Source organism: Bos javanicus, chromosome X (genome assembly GCF_032452875.1).
Source record: "Bos javanicus breed banteng chromosome X, ARS-OSU_banteng_1.0, whole genome shotgun sequence".
Lineage (NCBI taxonomy): Eukaryota > Metazoa > Chordata > Mammalia > Artiodactyla > Bovidae > Bos > Bos javanicus.
This window is the reverse complement of record NC_083897.1, coordinates 82,014,308-82,041,212: the sequence shown is the minus strand read 5'-3', so window position 1 is coordinate 82,041,212 and position 26,905 is coordinate 82,014,308. Positions and strand designations below refer to the sequence as shown.

Here is a 26,905-nt window from a genome sequence, read left to right as displayed (position 1 = left end):
TCAGAGTCCTAACTAATGAACACTTTTCTGGGCTGACTAGCATTAAAGCCTCTCTTCTAACAACTGGATCTCTAAATATATGATACATTCATGAATTTAACATGAATTTTTTTAAACGTCTACTATGTGCAAGGTACTATCCACTAGATACCATGGAAAATAGAAAGATGAGTAGTATACGTGTTCTGCCCTTGAAGAATGTCTTATCTACAGAGTGGTAGAATATAATTTCTAAAGGTGATGGTAGTTTTATTTTTTACTGAGCATTATAAAAGAAATCTGTTGTGAAAAGAGAATATCTGTCTAAATGGGAAAGTGGGACATAAACATGGTTTTCTTCAACAAGTTAGTGTTCCAATATATTAATTTGAGAGTGATGTTAAGATAGTGAAGTTTATGTAATATTTGCATGTAATGTAGTACCAGGGAGGATAATAATCGGGAAAGCAGAAAATAATGAAAATAATTTTTTTTTAATTTGTTTACTTTATAAAAAATTGTTTATTTTTGGCTGGCAGGGGTTGCTTTGCAGTGTTGGTTTCTGCCTTGTATCCTCATTGGTCAGCCATGCGTGTACATATGTCACCTCCCTCTTGAACCTCCTCCCACCTCCCTTTTCTTATTGTTGTTCTGACATCCAGCAAGGTTCAGCCCAGGTGGTTACCAAATACATACACTGGAGACTAATTAGAAAAGAAAATGTTTAAGAAAAAGAGTGTACTGTTTTTTTAAAATGTTTTATTTAAAAATATTTTTGAATTAAAATATTTCTAAAGTAATTAAAAATTATTTAGAAGGTTTAAAAAACTCATGGAATTTTTCAAAGATCTGAAAATAGTTCCTATCTTTTTATAAGAATAAACAAAAAATTAAAACCATAAAAAATTAAGCATAATTTTCTTCAATACAAGAAATAAAGAGACTTGTACTTTACAAATAGTCTAAAATGCCAATGTAGTTAAGAAAGGGAACCACACTTCTAGTTGGACTAAAAAGATGATAACTGAAAAGGCCTTGAACAATAGGGAGGATTTTGACAGAGGTAAATGCCAGCATTCCAGATAAATGGAAGAACAGGAATGAAGACACAGAGATAACAGCTTTGTCGGAATTTTCAAGGAATAGCAAATGATCCATGTTGGATGAAGGATAGTCAGGGAAGATTTCATTGGAAAGACAAGTTGAAGCTGGATTGTTAAAGATTCAGGAAATTTGAAATTTATTTTGTTAGTTTAAAGATTTTTAGGATTTTTGAGAAACGAAGTAATATCAGCAAATTACAGCTTTCCAACATACATCTGGGCTTCAGGTGTTAAACAAACTAAAGTATTAGGAATCTAGAGGTCAGAACACAAGCAGCTATTGCATCATCCAGAAAGATAATAGGATTAGAATAGTAACAGTGATCTTAGAAAGCATAGGAAAGAACATTAATTTGGGATCATTTTTAGAACAGGCCAGAATGTGATATGTTGAGTCGAGAAATGAGAGAAATGTTTTAGGAATGGTGGCACAAGGAGCTTTGTGGACTCTCTTCCCAGCAAAAGAAGTGCAACTAGTGACATTTATTAAAACAACCATTAAAAGTCTCTGGAAATTATCTTAAGGGCATAAGGAAGTAATGCTCATTCCAGGAAATCTATTTAATCTCAATAAGAACAGCAAAGAGCCTTTGAGCTTCAAGCAACTCCCTCCCTCCTACCCAACAGCCCCATTTTGCTAAAGCTTTGTTTTTTTTTTTTTTGTTTTTTTTTTTTTTTAGTAAGAGCAGCCAAGAGGTCTGGGGATCCCTTCTTCCATCTCACCCCCGTGTACAGAGTGGAAGCTCTACCCCTGCTGCAGAAGACCACAACTACTGGGGTCTGACTATCCTAACCCCTCTAATGATAGGATGTAGGTTCCATGTCAAGAGAGGCAAACCAAGAAAAATAGGGTATGCTGCCCCTGCTCAGCATCCTAATCCTAGAACAGAGATGTCACTCAGAGAAGTGGGCTGCTGTCCCACCAGGTCCTAAACAGTGGTACAGATGGTTCTGCCCGGGGGAGAGGCAGGCCATAGGAATGAAGTTTTCCCTAAGGGGACTGGCTTTATTTCGCAACAGAATCTGGGGAAGTTAAAACCTAAATATGCTGTCAAAAACTATGGAAATTTTGGTAGTGAACAATTAGGAGGAGACTGGTAGCTCATGAGAACAATAAATGAAACAACAGTCAAAATATTCTAAGATCTAATGACTGAAAACCTTCTAAATTTGATTTAAAAAAAACATTACACATCTAAGAAGCTCAATCAACTACAAGTAGGATAAATTTACAGAGATCCACTCCCAAGACACATCATGTCCAAATGTTGAAAGACAAAGACAAAAAACTTAAAAGCAGCAAAATAAAATGACTCATCATATATGGAGAAATCCCAATAAAATTAACAGCTGAATTCTCATCAAATCAGGAACAAGACAAGGGCATCCACTCTCACCACTTCTATTCAACATTGTCCTGGAGTTTCTAGCCAGGACTCTTAGGCAAGTAAGATATATGAAAGGCATCTAGATTGAAAAGGAAAAGGCAAAACTATCTCTGTTAGAGATGACATGATCTTGTATATAGAAAATCCTAGAGAATCAACTGAAAACTGTTAGAACAAATACATGAGCAGGAGGGTTGCAGGATATAAGTTCAATGCACAAAATTTGGTTATATTTCTCTTCACTAAAAACTAACAATTTGAAAATGAAATTAAGACAATTCCATTTATAATAACACCAATAAGAATAAAATACTTAGGAATAAGCTTAACAAAACAAGTGTAAGACTTGCATACTAAAAACTACAAAACGTCCTTTAATTAATTGAAGATCTAAGTGAAAAGAAAAATAACCCATGCTCATGAGTGGGAAGACTTAATATTAGGTTGGAATACCCCAAGATTGATCTACAGATTCAACACAATCCCAACCAAATTTTGTCTAGCTTATTTATAGAAATTCACACATTTATCCTAAAATTCATATGGAAATGCAAGTGACCCAGAATAGTCATAACAATCTTGAAAGAGAAGAAACTTGGAAATATGACATTTTCTGATTCCAGCAAATCCATGACCTCACATAGTTACCCTTTATTTTCAGTGTGAGAACACTTAATATCTACTCTCTTAGCAGATTTAAGTATACAATATAGTATTGTTAACTATAGTTACTTTGTTATACACTATAACTAAACGTTTATACCCTTTTACCAACCTTTCCCCATTTTCTTCACCCCTCCCCCTCAGTCTCTGATAGCTACCATTCTACTCTCTGGTTATATGAGTTCAACTTTTTTAGATTCTGCATATAAGTGAGAGGGCTTCCCAGGTGATGCTAGTGGTAAAGAAGCTGCCTGACAATGCAGAGGACGTGGGTTCAATCCCTGGGTTGGGAAGATTCCCTGGAAGAGAGCATGGCAACCCATTCCAGTATTCTTGCCTGGAAAATCCCATGAACAGAGAAGCCTAGTAGGCTGCAGTCCATAGGGTCACAAAGAGTCAGACACGACTGAGACGACTTAGCACATATAAGAGATCATATAGTATTTGTCTTTCTCAGTCTGGTTTATTTCATTTACCATAATGACCAGGTTCATCCACGTTGTTTCAAATGGCAGGATTTCCTTCTTGTTTGTGAATGAATAATATTCCATTGTGTATACAATTGACCCTTGAACAACATGGATTTGAACTTCATGGGTCAACTTACACATGTTTTTTTTCCAATAGTAAATACTACACTACTATACTGTTCAGGGGCTTCCCAGGTGGTGCTAGTGGTAAGAAACCCACCTCCCGGTGCAGAAGACATAAAAGACATTCGATCCCTCGGTCAGGAAGATCCCCTGGAGGAGAGCATGGCAACCCACTCCAGTATTTTTGCCTGGAGAATCCAATGGACAGAGGAGTCTGGCAGACTACTGTCCATAGTGTCACAAAGAGTAGGACACGACTGAAGAGACTTAGCACATATGCACTATACTATCCACGATTAGTTGAATGTATGGATGCAGAACCACAGATATGAAGGGCCAACTGTAAAGTTACACACAAATTTTTGATTGCATGAGAGTTGACACCCCTAAACTTGTGTTGTTCAGGCAGCAATATATTCCACATTTTCTTTATCCATTCGTTTGTCAACAACTTTTGTCAACTTAGGTTATTTCCATAGCTTGGTTATTGTGAATAATGCTGCAATGAGTATGGGAATTTAGGTATCTCTTCAAGATACCGATTTCATTTCCTTTGCATGGATACTCAGTAGTGAGATTATCAGATTATATGGTCTCTATTTTTGATTTTTTAAGGAATTTTCATTCTGCTTTCCATAATGACTGTACTGTTGAAAGACTCTTCAGTTACATTATAAGGTTTTATTTTAACTAGCTGAATAGCAATTAAAAATCTGACTCTTTTCTTTTTAGGACCGCAAGAGGCAATATGAACTGCTCAAACTTGAAAGAAACTTCCAGAAACAGTCTAATGTGCTCAGACGTAAAACTGAGGAGGTAAGAAAATCCAGTCTGCTAGGTCAAGTATATTATCACTTTCAGGCTTAGATGCTGGTAGAATAGCATCCCTTAAATGAGCCAGTGTCCTGAGAAACCAGGGATACCAACCTTGACAGCAATTTGAGTCTTGATCCCTGTTGGTCAAGCATAAAACCTGCTGAAAATGGCAGTATTCAAATAAGGATTTTTTTCCTGATTGGACTTGCTTCTTTACAAAAAAAAAAAAAAAAGGAATACTGATGTATGACATTTCTAGATACTATCAGTCTGCAGTACTTCCTTGAAATGTGTACTTCCCCTAGGCTCTTAAGCCATAACCAGTGTTAGGTACATGGGGATTTAGAAATGTGGTTCCTATAGAATTCAGACCCATAGAATTTTTATGCTAGAAATAAGAATGTTCTTCTTTCATACCCTTTAATTCAACATTACTATGAACCATTTTTATTTAGGCAGCAGCTGCCAACAAGCGTCTCAAGGATGCTCTCCAAAAACAGCGAGAGGTCGCAGATAAGCGGAAAGAGTCTCAGAGTCGTGGAATGGAAGGCACTGCGGCTCGAGTGAAGGTATGGACAGCTTGAACCACCATTTGTCTTATGTACACTGGGGATAGGGGAAAATGGGAAGTTGCTTTCTTTTTATTTAGAAGTAAACATTACAAAATCTGAAGTTCTACCTGAAAACCTTATTTCCCAAAGATATGATTACCTCCAAATGGTTGTTAAAGAATAGGAGTAGTGAACTCTTTCTGTTCCTGAGTCTTGATCCCTGTTGGTCATAAACTTTGAGCAGATAAAATTTTTTAACAATTTTATCGAGGTATATTTGACCTACAATAAATTATACATATTTAATGTGTACATTTTTAAAAGTTTTGACACAGATATACACCTTTAAATCATCACCACAATCAAGATAATGTCAGTGTCCATCAGGCTCAAAACTTTCTTTGTCCACTTTTGTAATCCCTCCCTCCCGTACCCAATCTATCCTTCTACCCCTCCATCTCCAGGCATCCATTAATCTGCTTTCTGTCACTGGATTTTCTATGTAGATGATCACGTCATCTGCACATAGGGACAATTTTATTTATCCTTGCCCACTCTGTATGCCCTAAAAAAAAGCCTTTCTTACCTAATTGTACTTGCTAGAACCTCTAGTAAAATATCAGTAGAATAGATGAAAAGAGGACATCCTTGCTTTGTTCCTAATTTTAGAAGGATAGCTTTCAGTATTTCACCGTTAAGTATATTAGCTATAGGTTTTTGTATCAGATTGAATAAGTTCTTATCTATTCCTAGTTTGCTGAAAGGTTTTTATCATGACTGGATGTTGGGTTTTTCCAAAAGTTTTTTCTGAATCCTCTTGAGATGATCTTATGATTTGTTTTTACTCAGTATGGCAAATGGCATTGATTTTTTTCCAATTTATTTTATTACAATATAACTGACATACAGTAAGATTTACCCTTTTTAGTGTAGTACAGTTCTGTAAGTTTGATGTTAAAACTGGTTATTATCAAAATATAGAATAGTTATCCCCTCCAAATTGCCCTGTAACACTTTGTAGTCATCTCCCACATCCATCCCCGGCCTTTCATAAACAGTGATCTGCATTCTGTCATTATTGTTTTCACTTTGCATTGTATCGATGTCACTTAACTGGAAACATACAGTATGGCTTCTTTCACTTAGAATAAGGCATTTGAAATTTATCCATGTGTGTCTGTGTGTACTGTCACGTCCAACTCTTTGCAACCCCACGGACTGTAGCCTGCCAGGCTCCTCTGTTCATGAGATTTTGCAGGCAAGAATACCAGAGTGGGTTGCCATTTCCTCCTCCAGGAGATTTTCCCCACCCAGGGACTGAACCCACATATCCTGTGTCTCCTGCATTGGCAGGTGGATTCTTTACCACTGAGCCACAAGGGAAGCTCATCCATGCTGTTGCCTATATTATTCCATTGTATGGATGTTCCTTTATCTATTCACTTTATCTAATCATTTAAAGGTTACCTTGGAGTCGTTTTTCTCCTAGTTTTTGGTGCTCATGAATAAAGCGGTTATAAAAACATTCTCATACAGGTTTCTGTATAACAAAGGTAGTCAGTCATTCACTTGAGTAAATACCTAAGAGTGAGATTGCTTGGTCATATGGTAAGTGTGACCATATAAAGGACAGGGAAGCCTGGCGTGCTGCAGCCCATGGGGTCGCAAAGAGGCAGACACAACTTAGCACGTGAACAGCAACAACAATGTAAGTGGATGTGTAACTTTACAAGAAACTGCCAAATTATTTATCTAGTTGTTCAGTGCTAGTATATAGAAATACAGTTGACTTTTGTATATTAATTTTTATCTTCTGCCTTCATTAGTTTTGTAGCTATTTTGTAGGTTCTCTGGGACTTTCTACATAGATAATCATGCCATCCATAAATACAGTTTTATCTCTTCTTTTATAATATATATGTCTTTTATTTATTTTATTTGCCCTATTGCATTGGCTAGGACATTCAGGATGACACTGAATAGGAGAAATGGCAGTAGAAACCCTTCTGTTCCTGATCTCAGGGGAACAATATTCAGTCTTTACTATTAAGTGTGATATTAGCTGTAGGTTTTTCATAGAGGTCCTTTATCAGCTTGAGAATGTTCTTATCTGTTCTTAGTTTGCTGTGAGTTCTTATCTTGAATGGATATAATTTTTTTTTTTTTTTTGGCTACACCACACAGTTTGCAGGATCTTAATTCCCTAACCGGGGATCAAACCCAGGCCCCCAGCAGTGAAAAGGCCTGGTGGGTTCTAATTACGGGTCCACAAGAGAATTTTCGATGAGTGGATATAGATTTTGCCAAATACTTTTTGTGTCTAGTTTGTTGATTTGGTAAATGATTTCGAAGTTCAAATATCGAGTCAGCCTTGCAATCTTTGAATAAACTCCACTTAGTGGTGATATATCATCCTTTTTATGTATTGTTGAGCTCGTGTGTACATGCGTGCATGCTCAGTTGCTTCAGTTGTGTCCGACTCTTTGTGACCCTATGGACTATAGCCCACCAGGCTTCTCTGTCCTTGGGATACTCCAGGCAAAAATACTGGAGTGGGTTGCCTTGCCCTCCTCCAGGGGTATCTTCCTGACTCAGGGATTGAACCTGGATCTCCTGCATTGCAAGCAGATTCTTTACCGCTCAACCAGTGAGGAAGCTCCATTGTTGAGTTCAACAATATATAAATTAAGATCTTGCTAAAATAAAAATTTTGTGTACAATTTTTATATCTGTATTCTTGAGGGACATTGGTCTGTTGTTTTCTTATGTCTTTGTCTGGTTTTGATATCAAGGCCTTCTAGAATAAGTGAGAAAGTATTGCCTCCTCTTCAATTGTCTGGAAGAGTTTGTATAGAACTAATATTGTTTCTTCCTTACAAGTTTTGTACAATTCACAAGTTAAGCCATCTAGGCCTGAAGGATGTTTCTGTTAGTTGTTGCTTTGGGTCAGAGGAGGGGTTAACTGTAATTCAGTTAGTGAGCTTTGGTAGTTTGTGTGTTTGACATGAATAACTTTATGCCAAACACATGAATGAATAAACTCATAAAGGCATGAAGTTATTCATAATATTCCCTTATTATCTTCCTAATATCTGTAAAAGCTGTAGTAATGTCCTCTGTCTCATTCATATTACTGATATTTTGTCTTTTCTCCTTTTTCTTGATTAGTTTGGCTAAGGTTTATCAAAGAATCAGCTCATTCTTACAAATGGTTAAAATAGTAAGCTTTATGTTATGTATATTCTACCACAGTTAAAAAAACTATCCCCAAAACCCCAGTTCATTAATTTCTAATCTGATCTTTATTATTTCCTTATTTCTGCTTTGGATTTAATTGGCTTTTTTAAAGTTTATTGAGGTAGAACCTGAGGTCATTGATTTGAGTTATTTTCTAATATAAACATTTAGTGCTATAAATTTCCCCTTTAATACTCCTTTAATGAAATCTAAAGGATGTTATTTAGTTTCCAAATATTAGGGGATTTTTCCAAATATCTTTCTGTTATGATTTCTAATTTAATTCCATTGTGGTTAGAGAATATACTTTTTATGACTTGAATTCCCTTGAATTTATTGAGATATATTATGACCTAGAAAATGGTCAGTCTTGGCAAATGTTCACACTTTGTGTACTTGAGAATGTATATTCTGCTATAGTTGGATAGAGTGTTCTATAAATGTCAATCATGTCAATTTGATAGATTGTGCTATTCATTTCTACTGTTTCCTTGCTGATTTTCTGCCTACTTGTTCTGTCAATTAATTAGAAATGGGTATTGAAATCTTCAACTAGAATTATGGATTTGTTTTTTTCTTCTTATAGTTCTAGATTTGCTCCATATATTTTGAAGCTCTATTATTAGGGGCATAAACATTTAAGATTAATTGATCCCTTTATTATTATAAAATGATCTTTTTTATTCCTAGCAATATTCTTTGTTCTGAGATCTACTTTTTCTGATAATAAGTCCCTCAAGCTTTCTTTTAATGTTATCATGGTATATTTTTAAAAATCCTTTTAGCTTTAACTTCTTTGTGCCTTCTTTGTTTTGTTTTGTTTTTAATTTATTTTGATGGCAGTGGGTCTTCATTGCTGTACACAAGCTTTCCCTAGTTGCAACAAGCAGGGTCTACTCTTCATTTGAGGTGGCTCCTCTTGTTGGGGAGCACCGGCTCTGGGCATGCAGGGTTCAGTAGTTGTGGCGCATGGGCTTAGTTGCCCCATGGTATGTGGGATTTTCCTGGACCAGGGATTGAATCCGTGTACCCTGCATTGGCAGGCAAATTTTTTCTATTTGTCCCATCTGTTCTTCATTCCCTTTTCCTTGTTTTCTGGCTTCTTTTGGATCAGTTGAGTATATTTATGATTCTACATTATCTTCTTTGTTGGCTTATATATGATTTTGTTTCAAATATCTTGGTGCTTTGTATATTATGGGCATTAACATTAAGGATTAAGTTCTTGAATAATTGACTCCCTTACCATTATGAAATTATCTTTTTTTATCCTTGACAATATTCCTTTTTTCTTCCAATTTTATTGAGATAAATCGATATATAGCACTACATAAGTTTAAGGTGTACAGCATAGTGATTTGACTTATATATATCATTAAATGATAATCACAATAAGTTTAGTGAACATCTATCATTTCATATAGATACTAAATTAAAGAAATATAAAATTTTTTCTTGTGATGAGAACTCTTAGGATTTACTCTTTTAACAACTTATATACAGCATATAGCAGTGTTAATTATATTTATCATGTTGCACATTATATCCCTAATGCTTTCTTATCTCATAACTGGAAGTTTGTACCTTTTGACTGCCTTCATTCAATTCCTCCTTCCCCCACACCCCACCTGTGAAAACCACAAATCTTACCTTTTTTGCTATGAGTTGTTAGTTTATTTGTGAAGTATATTGACCTACAACACTATGTTAGTTCCTGTTACACAACAGCGATTCAATATATGATCACCATGATAAGTCCAATTCCAATATGTCCCCATACAAAGATATTATATAGTTATTGTCTATATTCCCCACACTGTACATTTCATACCCTTGACTCCTTTATTTTCCAACTGGAAGTTTGTACATCTTAGTCTCCCTTACCTATTTTTTCCTCCCTCTCCCCTGGCAGTTACCTTTTTGTTCTCTATAACTCTGTTTCTGTTTTGTTCATTTGTTTTGTTTTTTTAGATTCTACTTATAAGTGAAATCACATAGTTTATCTTTGACTTATTTCACTAAGCATAATATCCTCTAGGTGTACTCATGTTGTCACAAATGGCAAGATTTCATTCTTATGGCTGGGTAACATCCCATCTTATATATACATATATCCCACATCTTTATCCATTCACCTACTGATGACACTTAGGTTATTGTACACTGGCTATTGTAAATAGTGCTGCGATGAACATTGGGGTGCATATATGATTTCTAATTATGCTTTTTGTTTTCTTTGGATAAATACCCAGGAGTGGAATTGCTAGATCATTTGGTAGTACTATTTTTAATTTTTTGAGAATCTCCATACTGTTTTCCATCATGCCTTTACCAATTTACATTCTCACCAACAGTACACGAGGGTTCCCTTTTTCCCACAGCCTCACCAACACTTGTTTCTTTTGAAATTTTTTTAAACTTTGTATTTTATATTGGAGTATAGTTGATTAACAATGTTTTGATAGTTTCAGGTGTACACAATGCTGTATTTAAAATGGATAACCAACACTTATCATTTGTTGTCTTTTTGATAATAGCCATTCTGACCGGTGTGAGGTGATATCTCATAGTGGTTTTGATTTGCGTTTCCCTGTTGAATATCTTTTCATGTGTCTGTTGGCCATCTGTATATCTTCTTTGGAAAAATGTCTATTCAGATCCTCTATCCATTTTAAAATCTAGTTTTGTTTTTGTTTGTTTTTGATATTGAGTTCTATGAGTTCTTTGTGTATTTTGGATATTAACCTCTTATCAGATATATCATTTGCAAATATCTTCTCCCTTTCAGTAGATGGCCTTTTCATTTTGTTGATGGTTTCCTTTGCTATGCAAGAGCTTTTAGTTGGATGTAGTACCATTTGTTTATTTTTGCTTTTGTTTCCCTTGCCTGAGGATACTTAGTAAAATATTATTAAGACTGATGTCAAAGAGCTCACTGCCTATATTTCCTTCTAAAAAGATTTATGGTTTCAGGTCTTACGTTTAGGTCTTTGATCCATTTTGAATTTATTTTTGTGTATGATGTGAGAAAGTAGTCCAGTTTGATTCTTTTGCATGTAGTTGTCCAGTTTTCCAAGTACCATTTATTGTAGAGGCTGTCTTTTCCCCATTGTATATTCTTGCCTCCTTTGTCATAGATTTATTGCCCATATAAATGTGGGTAATAATATTCTTTAATGCAAATTCTGTATTTGTTGTTTTTCAGTCACTCAGTCATGTCCAACTCTTTGCAACCCCATGGACTGCAGCACTCCAGGCTTCCCTGTCCTTCACCATGTCCCGGAGCTTGCTCAAACTCATATCCATTGAGTCAGTGATGCCATCCAACCATCTCAACCTCTGTCATCCCCTTCTCCTCCTGCCTTCAATCTTTCCCAGCATCAGAGTCTTTTCCAGTGAGTCGGCTCTTCACATCAGGTGGCCAAAGTATTGGAACTTCAGTTTCAGCATCAGTCCTTCTAATGAATATTCAGGATGGATTTCCTTTAGGATTAACTGGTTTGATATCCTTGCAGTCCAAGGGACTCTCAAGAGTCTTCTCCAACACCACAGTTCAAAAGCATCAGTTCTTCAGCGTTCAGCCTTCTTTATGGTCCAGCTCTCACATCCATACATGACTACTGGATAAACCATATCTTTGACTATATGGACCTTTGTTGGCAAAGTAATGTCTCTGCTTTTTAATATGCTGTCTAGATTGGTCATAGCTTTTCTTCCAAGGAGCAAGCATCTTTTAATTTCATGGCTGTAGTCACCATCTCCAATGATTTTGTAGCCCAAGAAAATAAAATCTGTCACTGTTTCCATTGTTTCCCCATCTATTTGCCATGAAGTGATGGGACCGGATGCCATGATCTTCATTTTTTGAATGTTGAGTTTTATTTATTTATTTATTTTTTTGAATGTTGAGTTTTAATCCAGCTTTTTCACTCTCCTCTTTCACCTTCATCAAGAGGCTCTTTGGTTCCTCTTCAGTTTCTGCCATAAGGGTGGTGTCATCTGCATATCTCAGGTTATTGATATTTCTCCCAGCAATTTTGATTCCAGATTGCCAGAATTGGTTCCAGATTAATACCAAATAATTATATTTGATTAATAATAGTTAATTAATAATAAACCATTAATATAAAAATATATCCACTCTAGCTTTCTTTGACTACTCTTAGCATGGTATATCTTCATCTAAAAAAGAAGTTTTTCATTTTTTGAAAGTATCTGTTTTTTATTACACTGGATCTTCATTGCGATACACAGGCTTCTCATTGTGGTGGCTTCTGTTGTTGTAGAGCGCAGGTTATGCACATGGGCTTCAGTAGTAGCAACACATGGGCTCAGATGTTGCAATGTGCAGGCTCTAGAGCATGGGCTTAGCTGTTGTGGTGCTTAGGCTCAGTTGCTCCATGGCATGTGGGTTCCTCCCAGACCAGGGTTCGAACCCATGTCCCCTGCATTGACAGGCAGATTCTTACCCAGTGTACCACCAGGGAAGTCCAGGTTACCTTTCTAAAAACTGAATTTAGTTAATTGCATTTTAAAAAATTCCATTGATCTATTTTAAAGATTAATAATGGTTACTGTTTATTAAGTAGAACAGATGATCAAAATATACTTCAGTTCTGTGTTATGACTTATTATGGACAAAAGTTAAGGAGAAAATGGAGAAGGTAAAGACAGAATACATAGAAATGCTAGGATATCTGAAGAAAGATTTTCTGCAGAAAGCTTTCTTGTGACCTTTTTGGAAATTGCTACTAAAGGCTCTTAGAGAACTATTGGGATTTTTGGTGAGTTTTGGCACAAATGGAAATCTCACTTCTACTTACTTGGGCTCTGGTTCAAGTGAAATTAAACCTGGAGTGAATCTAGCCCATGGGCCAGAGATTCCTCATCCTTAACCTAACATGACTGATTTATCTTCTAGAGTTGGCTTGGAAATGAAATTGAGATAATGGTCAGTACTGAGGAAGCCAAACGCCATCTGAATGACCTTCTGGAAGACAGAAAGATTCTGGCTCAGGATGTGGCTCAACTCAAATTAAAAATGGAATCTGGGGAGAATCCACCTCCTAAACTCCGGGTAAGTGCTCTGTGGAAATATATTGCCAATGATCATACTCTACACCCCACAGAAACCCTCACTAATTTGGAGAACTTCTTTCCAATTAGAGCTTCACCCTCATCCCCACTCCTTCTTTACAGAGGCGAACATTCTCACTTGCTGAACTGCGTGGTCAAGTTCCTGCATCAGAGGATTCCATTAAAAAGCAGATTGAAAGCCTAGAGACTGAAATGGAACTCAGGTAATGGTACTATCTCTAAGGCATTATAAAAATTTATGCCTTGAATCAAAATAGAAGCTATCAATCAGTGATTCAAAAGCTTTGTGATGTGGGAGAAACAAGAGAAAATAATGATTTTTTGAACTATACACTTCACTAGGCATGTTAGATACATTTTCTCATTCAGTCTCTCTGTGATATATATATACCTTATAAGATAAGCATCATTGTTCTCTTCTCACTTTAGAGATCTAAAGTTGAAAGATCTTTAAAAATTTGCTAAAGATGATAAAGAACCAGGATTTGAAACCCATTTTATCTAATTCCAAAATCTTTAGTGTCTGAGCCACCAGGGAAGTCCATGATATATCACAAGAACTGACAAAAAACAAAACTTTAGAGGAACCCAATAAATGATACCAGAAGATCAACAACCTGGGAGAAAGAATTTTAGAGATCATCAGCAAAGTAGATAAAATGCATAAGTAAACTATCATGAGCATTAAACGAGATTAGAAAGTAAAGTATAGGACTTCCCCAGTGGCTCAGTGGAAAGGAATCCTCCTGCCAATGCAAGGGACACAGGTTCAATCTCTAGTCCAGGAAGATTCCACATGCCTCAGAGCAACTAAGCCCATGCACCACAACTGCTGGAGCCCGTGCTCTCTAGGGCCCAGATGCCACAACGACTGAGCCTGTGTGCTACAACTACTGAGGCCCACACACCTGCAGCCTGTGCTCCACAGCAGGAGAAGCCACCACAATGAGTAGCCCAAGCACCTCAGCAAAGCGTAACCCCCACTCACTGCAACTAGAGAAAGCCTGTGCAAAGCAACTAAGACTCAGCACAGCCAAAAAAATAAATAGAAAGTAAAGTACATAACACAGAACTTGGCATCTTAGAAGTGCTTGGTAAATGCTCTTCTCTTTAATCACTATTACTGTCTTTTAAATATCTATGAAATCTATAAGTAACAGAACTTTGATAGATATTTTATACTGTCTTAGGTATAATAGAATTTTATTGCCCAGAAGACCTTGGAGATCATTTAATTTGTTTTCAGCAACACACACTAGCTGTATATCTTCGGATATGTCTTTTAAGTCACTCAGCAATTGATGTTCTGCTTTGTGCTACACTTGGAGAAGGAAATGGCAACCCACTCCAGTATTCTTGCCTGGAAAATCCCATGGACAGAGGAACCTGATAGGCTACAGTCCATGGGGTCACAAAGAGTTGGACATGACTGAGTGACTTCACTTTACTTCACTTTGTGCTACACTAGATGTAGTTGGGATATATAGAAAGTATAGATGGCATTGTCCTTGCTCTCAAGTAGAAACATTATGTTGACTGACAGTGGTGTGTTGAAATTGTTTGTTAAAATTTCAGGTATGCTGTAAACTGTTGATAGCTTACAATCGCTCGTGGTGAGAATATTTACACTATGGAAACTAGCAAAGGCTACAAATCAGATCTGGTATTTTTAGGTGCTGTTTGTTAAACATTTACCTGCACACCATTGTGCATAAGTAAATGATTATATAAATGTAGGGCAGGTGCCAGGTAGAGTGCAATTAGACAAGGTGAGTTTAATCAAAGGAATTTCTCTAAAGATAGGAAAGGGCATTTGATAGATAAAACAACTCTAGTGTTCTGGCCCACCTCTTCCAAGAAGCCTTCCCTGACTCTTCATCCCTCACTAATTTTCCTCTTCTCTAAACTCCTTCAGAAATTACAGTACTCAGTCATGTAGTACAGATGATATATGTTATCTTTATATTTATTGATTATTTTACATCTATTAGTCTTGTCAATCTAGACAGATTGTAAGCTTGTTGAAGGAAAGGACCACATATTAGACCAGGGTTCTCAAAGTATGGTGTACAGTCTCCTGGGCATCTCTGAGACCCTTTCAGGGAACCTATGTGACTCCCTGTTTTTATAATAATAGTAAGAAATTGTTTGCTATTTTTACTGTATTGACATTTGCCATAATGATGCCAAAGCAATAGTGGACAAAACTGCTAGCACCTTGGCTTGAATCAAAGCAATGGCACAAACCTGTGCCACATGTTGTGCTCAGTCACTCATTCATGTCTGACTCTTTGCGACCCCATGGACCATAGCCTGCCAGGCTCCTCTGGCCATGGGATTCTCCAGGCAAGAATACTGAAGTGAGTTACCATGCCCTCCTCCAGTGGATCTTCCCAACCCAGGAATTGAACCCGCATCTCTTACGTCTCCTGCATTAGCAGGCAGGTGCTTTACCACTAGCACCACCTGAGAAGCCCAGCACAAACCTGTACTAGCGATCATTGAATACTTCATCATCACACACTCTCATTTTTTTAAAAGTCAGTTTTACTCAAGAATGGCTGTGATAAAACAATAAAAATTGTTAATTTTTTAAAATTTCAACTCTTGAGTTCAGGTCTTTATAATGTTCTGAGTGACGGAATGGGAAGAATGCATAAAGCACTTGTGCTGACATCAAAGGCTGATGTTTGTCTCAAGGAAAAGCACTTGTGTAGTTTGAGGTGTGAGCTCGATGGGCCTCTTTTTTCACAGAACATCAGTTTTACTTGAAAGAACTACTGACAGACAAAGTATGGTTATTCAGACTTGGGTACTTGGCAGACATTTTCTCAAAAATGAGCAGAGTGAGCCTGTTACATCAAGGAAAACAACTGTCAGTGTTTGTCACCAAAAATAAAATTTGAGCTTTCACGCAAAACTTAGATTTTGTGTATGATGTGTATCCATCACTGTTAACTTGACAGTTTTACATAACTTTTCTAATGCACCCAGTAGTGATCTTAACATTTGTTATCTCATTTCTGTTGTGTAACAAAATGTGTTGATTTGAAGGTTCTGTATGACCGTCCAAATGACATGTTACAGAATCACGTAAGAGTAAAAGATCCATTCAGTTGGCAAGTAACTACATTTCAACTCTTTTAAGGAACTTGTTGGGTTTTGGTGTAGTCTCAAAGAAGAATATCCACAGTTTTCTTGAGGAATTTCCCAGGAATTTCCAGGTGGTACAGTGGTTAGGACTCCATACTTTCACTGCAGTGCCCTGGGTTCAATCCCTGGTCAGGGAACTAAGATCCCACAAGCTGTGCAGTGAGGCTAAAATTAAATTAAAATGCTCCTCTCTTGTCCAACTACATATCCATGTGTGGCCAGACTACCTTCATTTACATCAACCAGAACATGTCACAAAAGATTAAATGCAGAGGGACATGCGAGAATCCAGCTGTCTTCTACTGAGCCATACATTACAGAGATACGTCAGTGTAAAACAATCTCACCCTTCTTACTGCATTGTTTTTTGTATTGGAAAATGTTGTTTTGTGTGTGTGTGTGTGTGTGTGTGTATGTGTGAGAGAGAGAGAGAGAGAGAAAGACATGCACACACACACACGTTCATGTCCTTCTCAGACCTTAGAATGTGACTTTATTTGGAAACAGTGTCACTGGAGATCTAATTGTTAATATATAATGGATTATTTTGACCTTAAGTGAATTAATAAATATTTTTCTCACTTTTACTTTCTAATAGTGTAAATATCTATAGATAAAATGTATATGAGCAGAATTTCTTAGAGGTCCTCAATAATTTTTAAGAGTGTCAAGGGGTCCTGAGACCCAAAAAGTTAAGAACTGCTGTCTCAGATTATTTTAGTATCCATTTTCTTTATAGTACCTTATTGCATGTTACACACTGGAGAAGGCGATGGCACCCCACTCCAGCACTCTTGCCTGGAAAATCCCATGGACGGAGGAGCCTGGTAGGCTGCAGTCCATGCAGTTGCGAAGAGTCAGACACGACTGAGCGACTTCCCTTTCACTTTTCACTTTCATGCATTGGAGAAGGAAATGGCAACCCACTCCAGTGTTCTTGCCTGGAGAATCCCAGGGACGGGGAGCCTGGTGGGCTGCTGTCTATGGAGTCGCACAGAGTCGGACACGACTGAAGTGACTTAGCAGCAGCAGCAGCATGTTACACACATGCCAGTACACTCCCTCTCACTGGACACCTAGCAAATTTGAGAAAGAAGCTATTGATTAAACTGAAATATTATGCAGACCTTGGTGTCAGGCCATAATTGATCATAAAGTATCTGGAAGCTATAACCAGTATCATGGTATCTAGTTTTCTTAGAAACTTCTCAGTCCTTTGGCAAGTGCTTTAAGACAACTTCTCACAACACCAGCCATAGGTATGTATTTGATGTTCAATTCCAGCAAAGAGCATTCACCTGTTCATTCTTTTGAGTTTTCCTTAAAGTCTCTAACCTGAATCTTATCCTTGTAAATATGAGCCACCATGTCACAATTCCAGCTTATATGGCCTCAAGACAAAGTCATATTATAGACAATGTGCTACAACAAAAGCCTCACTAAAACAAATCTTTCCAAGCCCACTGTATGACCCACTTATTTCAACCAGTATTTAATAAAATAAAAACATTTGGATAGTCTTAGAGTCCCTTTATAACAAGATTTGAGATACTGTATAAAATCCTAACCAGATGACTCAGTCATTATTTAAGTGATATTTAACTGATACCTCTGTCCATAAAAGTATTTGAAGTTTCTCCTTAGAGCTCTTCCCTTTCCTTGATGTTGAGGCTACTAGCAATAAGGCACACTGTTTCTTTCCCTGAAGGAGTGCTCAGATTGCTGACCTACAGCAGAAGCTGCTGGACGCAGAAAGTGAAGACAGACTAAAACACCGCTGGGAGAATATTGCTACCATTCTGGAAGCCAAGTGTGCCCTGAAATACTTAACTGGAGAAGTAAATATTTCTTCCTATCAGCTATTAGGGGTCTGGTTTGGTGGTTTGAAGTAAGATGTTAGCCTGGAATATTGTCATAGTGCTATTGCCACTGTTCTTGGTAGAAACCACAATGACACTATCATTAGAGAAATAGTTTTATGCGTAAAAGTTTGTGTGAGCAAGTACAGCTTGGTCACTTAAAATATATATATATATAACTTGCAAGCTGACACTCATGCCTGGCATGTAACAGGTGTTCAATAATGTTCACTGTTATGAAAAGTTTAAGATACCATAGTAGGCCACTGATCAAACATAAAATATTATACTATACTACTTTTTAAAACACACCTGATATGTATTCAGAAAGTTTTAAGTACAATCTAGGAGAGACAAAACCTTTGACATATAAAGATTCATTTAAAGAAAATCCGTCTTTACTGACCTTAAAATAATGTATCATCATCCATTGTCACAAAAGGAATTAAAACTGATCACCTCTGGTGATTAAGGCAAGCATACAAACTCTAACTCTGCAAGTTTGAGCAATGCTATCCTTTATACATTTTTGTGTTGGATTAGCAGATTTATCCTACTAAGGAAATCCTTATTAGTCTTGTGAACACTGGTATTTTTGATATTCACCATCTGGACTAGTAGAGAATATAAAACTAGGTCACTATAGGATATCAATCTAACCTAAAGAGCCAAAGTTGCAGTTTCAGCTAATGTGTCTACGAGTTCCAACATGTGAACACAGGCATTCTGAAATGAGACATAATTAGCCATAAGGGTGTGACTTATGGATTTCTCTTTAAAATTAAGGAAGAACTTTTTGAATATCAGAATTTGGATTTGTCTTATACTCTTTGTGTTAGATTCATTCTTGCCTTGAAGTAGAACAAAAGATTAAATGACCTTAGTGGTGGCTTCCAGCTCTAGGATACCTATCTCAGCAGATAACTGTCTGGGCTCTTGGTTTGAATGGTGTTGTTACTATTCAATGGTAGAATCCATATGACATGAAAAAATAAGACTAGACTTGGAAATGGAAGAATATTTCTCAGTCAGTTTCAAGAAAGCTGATATTTTCCTGCCTAATGAATGGGGAAAGGTGACCGTTCTCCAAATAAACTGATCTTCTTTTATCCCTTCCAGCTGGTCTCCTCCAAAATACAGGTCAGCAAGCTTGAAAGCAACCTGAAACAGAACAAGGCCAGCCATGCTGACATGCAGAAGATGCTGTTTGAGGAACGAAATCATTTTGCTGAAATAGAAGCAGAGTTACAGGCAGAGCTGGTGAGAATGGAACAACAGCACCAAGAGAGGGTAAGCTGGCAAGCCAAGAAGCCATACTGAGAAACAAACCATCGTTGCTTTCTGTTGTTGGTTTAAAATAATAATAGTGGGAGGTATGAAGTTTCCTTCAAAAGGCCATGTAGTCTTTTCCAATCTTTGCCAATAAGAAACCAGAAACAGAAAAATGACCTATCTAAGTTTACACGTCCCAGTGACAGTGGCTCTTAGCTTCCAATTTTTTTTTTAATATTTATCTACTTATTTATTTGGCTGTCCCAGGTCTTATTTGCAGCATGCAGAATCTTTCGTTGCAGCACACGGGCTTCTCTGTATTTGTGGCCCAAGGGTTCCAGAGCACGTGGGCTCAGTAGTTGTGGTACACAAGCTTAATTACCTCATGGCGTGTGGGATCTTAGTTTCCCAACCAGGGATCAAACCCATGTTCCCTGCATTAGCAGGTGGATTCTTAACCACTGGACCACTGGGAAGTCCCTTAAGCTCCAACTTTAATACCAAGATGAACATGCTGATAATACTGTGGCTGTTCTTACTACTTCAAGCCATGAGAGTAAAAGAGAATAATTTTCTTTGAAATCACAGAGGAATAACTGCATCAGTTCAGTTCAGTTCAGTTGCTTAGTCATGTCTGACTCTTTGTGACCCCATGGACCACAGCATGCCAGACCTTCCTGTCCATCACCAACTCCCAGAGTCTACTCAAACTCATCTTGATTGGGTCGGTGATGCCATCTACCCATCTCATCCTCTGTCATCCCCTTTTCTTCCTGCCTTCAATCTTTCCCAGCATCAGGGTCTTTTCAAATGAGTCAGCTCTTCACATCAGGTGGCCAAAGTATTGGAGTTTCAGCTTCAACATCAGTCCTTCCAATGAACACTCAGGACTGATCTCCTTGAGGATGGACTGGTTGGATCTCTTTGCAGTCCAAGGGACTCTCAAGAGTCTTCTACAACACCACACTTCAAAAGCATCAATTCTTCAGCACTCAGCTTCCTTTATAATCCAACTCTCACATCCATACATGACTACTGGAAAAACCATAGCCCTGACGAGACAGACCTTTGTTGGTAAAGTAATGTCTCTGCTTTTTAATATGCTGTCTAGGTTGGTCATAACTTTCCTGCCAAGGAGTAAGCGTCTTTTAATTTCATGGCTGCAGTCACCATCTGCAGTGATTTTGGAGCCCAAAAAAATAGTCTCTTGCTGTTCCCATTGTTCCCCCATCTATTTGCCATAAAGTGATGGGACTGGATGCCACGATCTTAGTTTTTTGAATGTTGAGCTTTAAGCCAACTTTTTCACTCTCCTTTCACTTTCATCAAGAGGCTCTTTAGTTCTTCTTCAATTTATGCCACAAAGGTGCCATAAGGTTCTTCTTCAATTTCTGCATATCTGAGGTTATTGATATTTCTCCCAGCAATCTTGATTCCAGCTTGTGCTTCATCCAGCCCAGCGTTTCTCGTGATGTACTCTGCATATAAATTAAATAAGCAGGGTAACAATATACAGCCTTGACCTACTCTTTTTCCTATTTGGAACCAGTCTGTTGTTCCATGTCCAGTTCTAACTCTTGCTTCCTGACCTGCATACAGATTTCTCAAGAGGTAGGTCAGGTGATCTGGTATTCCCATCTCTTTCAGAATTTTCCACAGTGTATTGTGATCCACACAGTCAAAGGCTTTGGCATAGTCAATAAAGCAGAAATAGATGTCTTTCTGGAACTCTCTTGCTTTTTCGATGATCCAGTGGACATTGGCAATTTGATCTCTGGTTCCTCTGCCTTTTCTAAAACCAGCTTGAACATCAGTAAGTTCACGGTTCACATATTGCTGAAGCCTGGCTTGGAAAATTTTGAGCATTACTTTACTAGTGTGTGAGATGAGTGCAATTGTGAGTAGTTTGAGCATTCTTTGGCATTGCCTTTCTTTGGGATTGGAATGAAAACTGACCTTTTCCAGTCCTGTGGCCACTGCTGAGTTTTCCAAATTTACTGGCATATTGAGTGCAGTATTTTCATAGCATCATCTTTCAGGATTTGAAATAGCTCCACTGGAATTCTATCACCTCCACTAGCTTTGTAGTGATGCTTCCTCAGGCCTACTTGACTTCACATTCCAGGATGTCTGGCTCTAGGTGAGTGATCACACCATCGTGATTATCTGGGACATGAAGATCTTTTTTGTACAGTTCTGTGTATTCTTGCCACCTCTTCTTAATATCTTCTGCTTCTGTTAGGTCCATACCATTTCTGTCCTTTATTGGAATAAACTGAAATTCCTTTTTCCTCTTATTCCTTTGGTACCATTGGGTTGTATTTTTCTCTAGGTGCTGTACCTCCTCAGTCAGCTGCAACAAAGCCAGATGGCGGAGAAGCAGCTAGAAGAGTCAGTCAGTGAAAAGGAACAACAGCTGCTGAACACCCTGAAGTGTCAGGTACGGACATGAGGCAAAGCTCTCCAGAGATGGGGTCCACAGGCCTGACTTAGAACTCTATCTGATTTAGACCATTGTTTAACCTGCAGAAAAAATTACCTACTGAAAAGAAGTTTATAATGGTAGCCTCTATTGCTTTGTTAGCCCTATTTGGTCAATTTAGGGATGTTTAGGATGTAGCCCTACATAGGATAACCTCTGTTTTGGTACAGAAATGAAAGTATATACTTCGTACCAGACTTTAAGGCCTCCTCGTTCTTTCTCTCAACCCTGAGCTCTAAAGAGTTGAGAAAGTTAAATCATCCAGTAGAATCCTAGGGGCATTTAGCTCTCTCTTTCTGTGCCTGCTATGAGTTAAGACCTGACATGTTTGTAAAATGCCTGGGGTCTGCATTTCTTCCAGAGTCTGGAAACACCACACCCTTTAATAGCATGTTGGAGCACTATTTTATCCAACTTAGCATCTTTTTCCTGAACCACCAGCCTCTAAGTTTTCCTTGGCACCTCTCATTGAAGACATAACCAAACTTGTTAAGGTCATGTACATGAATCCAGTTGTCTTAAGTGCCAAGAAAGTTTATTCAGGCTCATTAGTGCAGCAAATACACTTCTTAATCTGTGTTGAGAAGCATGGACAAAAGCATCCAAAGATGTCAAAGAAACAGCTGACTCTCTGGGTGGGTTTCTTTATTGGCATCCTGATGTGAATAAGGGATATGAGGCTAGAAAATAGAAAAAAATGAAGAAGGTGTATAGGGCAGCGCCCATGCTTCCTGCGAGTGTGGTCATGGCTGCTTGGGAATGTTGGAATAGAGGTGGCATTCAGGACATCTAGGAATTGGTCGGGATCAGGCATTTTTCTGGGTGCCAATGCCTGCTGTGCAAAAACCATCTGCTGCCAGCAACTTGGCAGTAGTGTGTTTTCATCTCTGAGTTCTTTGGTAACCCATATGTAGTACCCAAAATAACCCCACCTATCACTGCATTATCTGGAAGCAGGATGAAGAACTTGAGAAGATGCGGGAAGTGTGTGAGCAAAATCAGCAGCTTCTGCGAGAGAATGAACTCATGAAGCAGGTACTGCAGCTTCCCACCCATTTAATAAGCCCTGGAAGACCCTGTTGCAACTGAGACCAGCCCTTGGGAGCACCTCCTAGTATATATAGTGACTTGGCTCTATTTTATGAGGTCTTCATCTAGTTTCCATGTGGTACAGTCATGTGCATTTCAGATGATATAAAAGACATATTTAAATTTGCTCCTTTCTAAATCTAATACTGATCCTGTGAAGTGGGAATCCTTCAACCTACTTTGCTATTATCTGGCCTCACTTTACCATGGCTTAAAATTAAGCTAATTAGGATTCTATGTTTCATCCATGAACACTCAGAAGCTTCCCTGAAAAGTATACTTTGTCTTTTCTTTTCAAATAGAAACTGAACCTCCTCCAAGTAGCCAGCAAACAAAAATCTCATCTTCCTAAGGATACCCTTCTGTCTCCAGACTCTTCTTTTGAATATATCCCACCTAAGGTAAACTACTCAGTGCCTGTGATACCTTTGCATAGCCAAGGTTTGTGGTGAGTGTGCAAAAATCACCTTTTTAGGAGTGGTTGAGAGTTAAAATTCCCACATTCCAGCATCTCAAGTTTCCTTGGAGTCCCAGATAAAACTGAAGTTCAATCTTGAGGAAAATAGACTTTCTCCCTCCCTAGAAGCCTGTCTTTAGGCCATGTACAGGCATTATGCAACACAGCTGAGGAGGAGGAACAAAGAGCAGTGTTCAGCTGTCCATCTAAAGATACTTATCATATCATGAGTCTCTCCCTCCTCCCTCAGATTACTCAGCCTCTGTCCCTTCAGTTTCTTTCCCTTCAAAGACTGTAAGGTCAAAGGCTAAAGCAGAATTTTATTCTGATTGGTAAAGCCAAGTGGGGTATCTTTGAGGGCGTCTAAAATCTATGCTCTGAGAATGTAGCTGGCAGCAGCTACTGAGAAGATAGGATCCATGTGTTGTTGTTGTTCTTAGTTAAATAACCATTCCAAACCTTTTTTCTTAGCCCAAACCTTCCCGTTTTAAAGAAAAGTTTTTGGAGCAAAGCATGGACATCGAAGATCTAAAATACTGTTCGGAATATTCTGTGAATGAACCTGAGGACAATGATGATGATGACGGCGATGGGAATGATGAGGAATGGAAGCCAACAAAATTAGTTAAGGTGTCCAAGAAGAACATCCAAGGGGTAGGAGGCAGCTCATCTCTTTCAGGAGTTCTATTCATTAGTCTTCACTGCCAGTGAGAATGTGCCAGCCCCTCGATCCTATTCAGAGGCACTGGCTCCACTGAGGGGTGTTCATTGGGCAAGCTCTATATGGAACCCAGGGCTAATTGAGAGGGCTTCCTGGGTGCACAGAGGGGTTCTTTTCATGTTTTCAGATTCTTACCCAGTCTGAACAGGTAGTAGTGTTCTATACCGTCTCACTGAAACTGGTTCCAGTGTGATCATAATAACCTTTCACATTTTTATAGCACTTTACAGTTTATGAACTATTCTCATATGTTACCTCTTTTCATTGTCACCAAAAAAAAAAAAAAGAATCCAGTGATGTGTTTACTGTTTGTATTTTACAGCTGGATCTAAGACTCAGGAGAGTGAAGTGACCTTGCCCAGAGACATAAAACCAAGTGAGAGTCAGGACTTGAAATCAAATGTTCTGACTCCAAGTCCAGTTTATTTTACCACACCATGGTCAAATGAGTAAAAACCACAGACCAACTTTAAAATCAAACATACCAAAGTTAAGGCTAGTTAGGAACAATCTGACTTTGAGACATGCTCTATTTACTTACTGGAGAAGGCAGTGGCACCCCACTCCAGTACTCTTGCCTGGAAAATCCCATGGACGGAGGAGCCTGGTGGGCTGCAGTCCATGGGGTCGCTAAGAGTCGGACACGACTGAGCAGCTTCACTTTCAATTTTCACTTTCATACGTTGGAGAAGGAAATGGCAACCCACTCCAGTGTTCTTCCCTGGAGAATCCCAGGGATGGGGGCGCCTGGTGGGCTGCCATCTATGGGGTTGCACAGAGTCGGACACGACTGAAGTGACTTAGCAGCAGCAGCTATTTACTTACACGTGCTTTACTTACAATGCTACATATTTACCAAACCTAGATGTTTTATGTTGAAACACTAACTTCCCAGGCCTTACAGTTCACTATTACCCTAACTGTGCCCTGCAGTCACATTCCACTTGCAGAGAACAGCTCACAAATTACCTTAGCTGGATTCCTAGAAGGTTACTCAGTTTCATTAGCTGATAGTGCACTGGGGAACTGAGCCTTGTAAAGCCACAAACACCAGAGAGAAGCAAGTCATGAGAACTAGACCATTGTGATGGCATTAAATCATTTGCAAAGTCATTAGGAATGCAACAAAATCACCATGTGCTCTTGGTGGAACTAAGAGCTCATCCTTAGCCTCAGAGAGCTTATAATCTAAATGGGAAACAAGACAAAGAAATAGGAAGCATCATAGAACCTCGGGGCTTCCCAGGTGGTGCAAGTGGTAAAGAACCTGCAAGAGACATAAGAGACACGAGTTCGATCCCTGGGTCAAAAAGATCCCCGGGAGGAGGGTACGGCAGCCCATTCCATTATTCTTGCCTGGAGAATCCCATGGACAGAGGAGCTTGGTGTGCTATAGTCCATAAGGTCACAAAGAGTCAGACATGACTGAAGCGACTTAGCATGCATGTACACATAGAACCTCAACCTACTCATCTCAGGGACACGGATTGAGGGGCCTTGAAGAGTGACTATAAAGCCAAACCAGGTAGATAGAGTTTAAGGACATGCCATGAAAGACAAGACTGTTGCTGCATTATAAGAAAGGGAAATACAGTCTTGGGAGACCATTTTCTGACACAATGAATAGCATATTGCAAAGTCTTGATAGTAGAGGTAGTAGTGTAACAGTTGGGACATTGAGAGAAAATGGGGAAGAACATGTCTTTCATTCATTTACTCAGCAAACATTTATGCTGTCTACTGTGATTGAAGTGGAATGCATGAGCTGAATGTTGATGAAAAGGTCAGCCAGATAATAGAAAGCAAAGATGAGAAGTACACACAGAAACGAATGGTAGAGGACCTAAAACCCTGGGAAGGAGTTTCCAAATAGGAAGCAAATATGGGTATACTTGTCTTTGAGAAATGCCTATCACACACACAAGTATATATATATGCACTATTGCTATAAGCTTAAAAAAGGAAATATGAAAGTATAGCAAAATATTGCAAGTAAGTAATAATTGTTATCAGTGATAAATCCTATGTCTAAAACACTGAGAGATGATTCTTTTCTAGGCTTTCCCTCTGATTTTATAACTTGAGAATATAATTGGGCTTTAAGGGGGGCAAGTTGACAATTGAGTTTCTCCTTTTTGGTGACCTCGAAGTACAATGGATGCTGTAACTGCTCTTTGATCAGACTACTTGTAGACACGTCAGCTTTAGACCTTGATGCTTTGCATGAAGGCCATCCTGATTGTTACTGTTGCAACACAGCGGAATCACTAGGTATCTGGACAGGAGACTGCAGCAAGCACCAAACTGAGGACTTGTCCAAAGCTAATGCTGAAAAAATAGGTTTCCTCATTCAGCTGTATTTCCTATATGTACTAAGGAGATGCCAAAGGATAAAGAAGTGATAGCTTAGAAGCCAGGTAAACATGAGTTCTGTCTTGACTTTGC

At 38.3% G+C, this 26,905-nt stretch overlaps 1 protein-coding gene across 5 annotated transcripts in view; it reads left to right on the top strand.

The window, feature by feature from the left end:
* Positions 1 to 26,905, top strand: part of KIF4A (kinesin family member 4A) — a 130,239-nt gene that overhangs the window by 91,298 nt on the left and 12,036 nt on the right. For 3 of the 5 annotated variants that reach the window (XM_061409819.1, XM_061409815.1, XM_061409814.1), the window contains 10 exons: positions 4,459 to 4,542; positions 4,998 to 5,111; positions 13,252 to 13,407; positions 13,530 to 13,630; positions 18,289 to 18,418; positions 19,559 to 19,729; positions 22,044 to 22,151; positions 23,148 to 23,228; positions 23,585 to 23,683; positions 24,211 to 24,393. In XM_061409819.1, the coding sequence (XP_061265803.1) occupies positions 4,459 to 4,542; positions 4,998 to 5,111; positions 13,252 to 13,407; positions 13,530 to 13,630; positions 18,289 to 18,418; positions 19,559 to 19,729; positions 22,044 to 22,151; positions 23,148 to 23,228; positions 23,585 to 23,683; positions 24,211 to 24,393 (1,227 nt within the window). The remainder of the gene's footprint in view (positions 1 to 4,458; positions 4,543 to 4,997; positions 5,112 to 13,251; positions 13,408 to 13,529; positions 13,631 to 18,288; positions 18,419 to 19,558; positions 19,730 to 22,043; positions 22,152 to 23,147; positions 23,229 to 23,584; positions 23,684 to 24,210; positions 24,394 to 26,905) is intronic. The other 2 variants (XM_061409818.1, XM_061409816.1) reach the window with 1 other exon arrangement.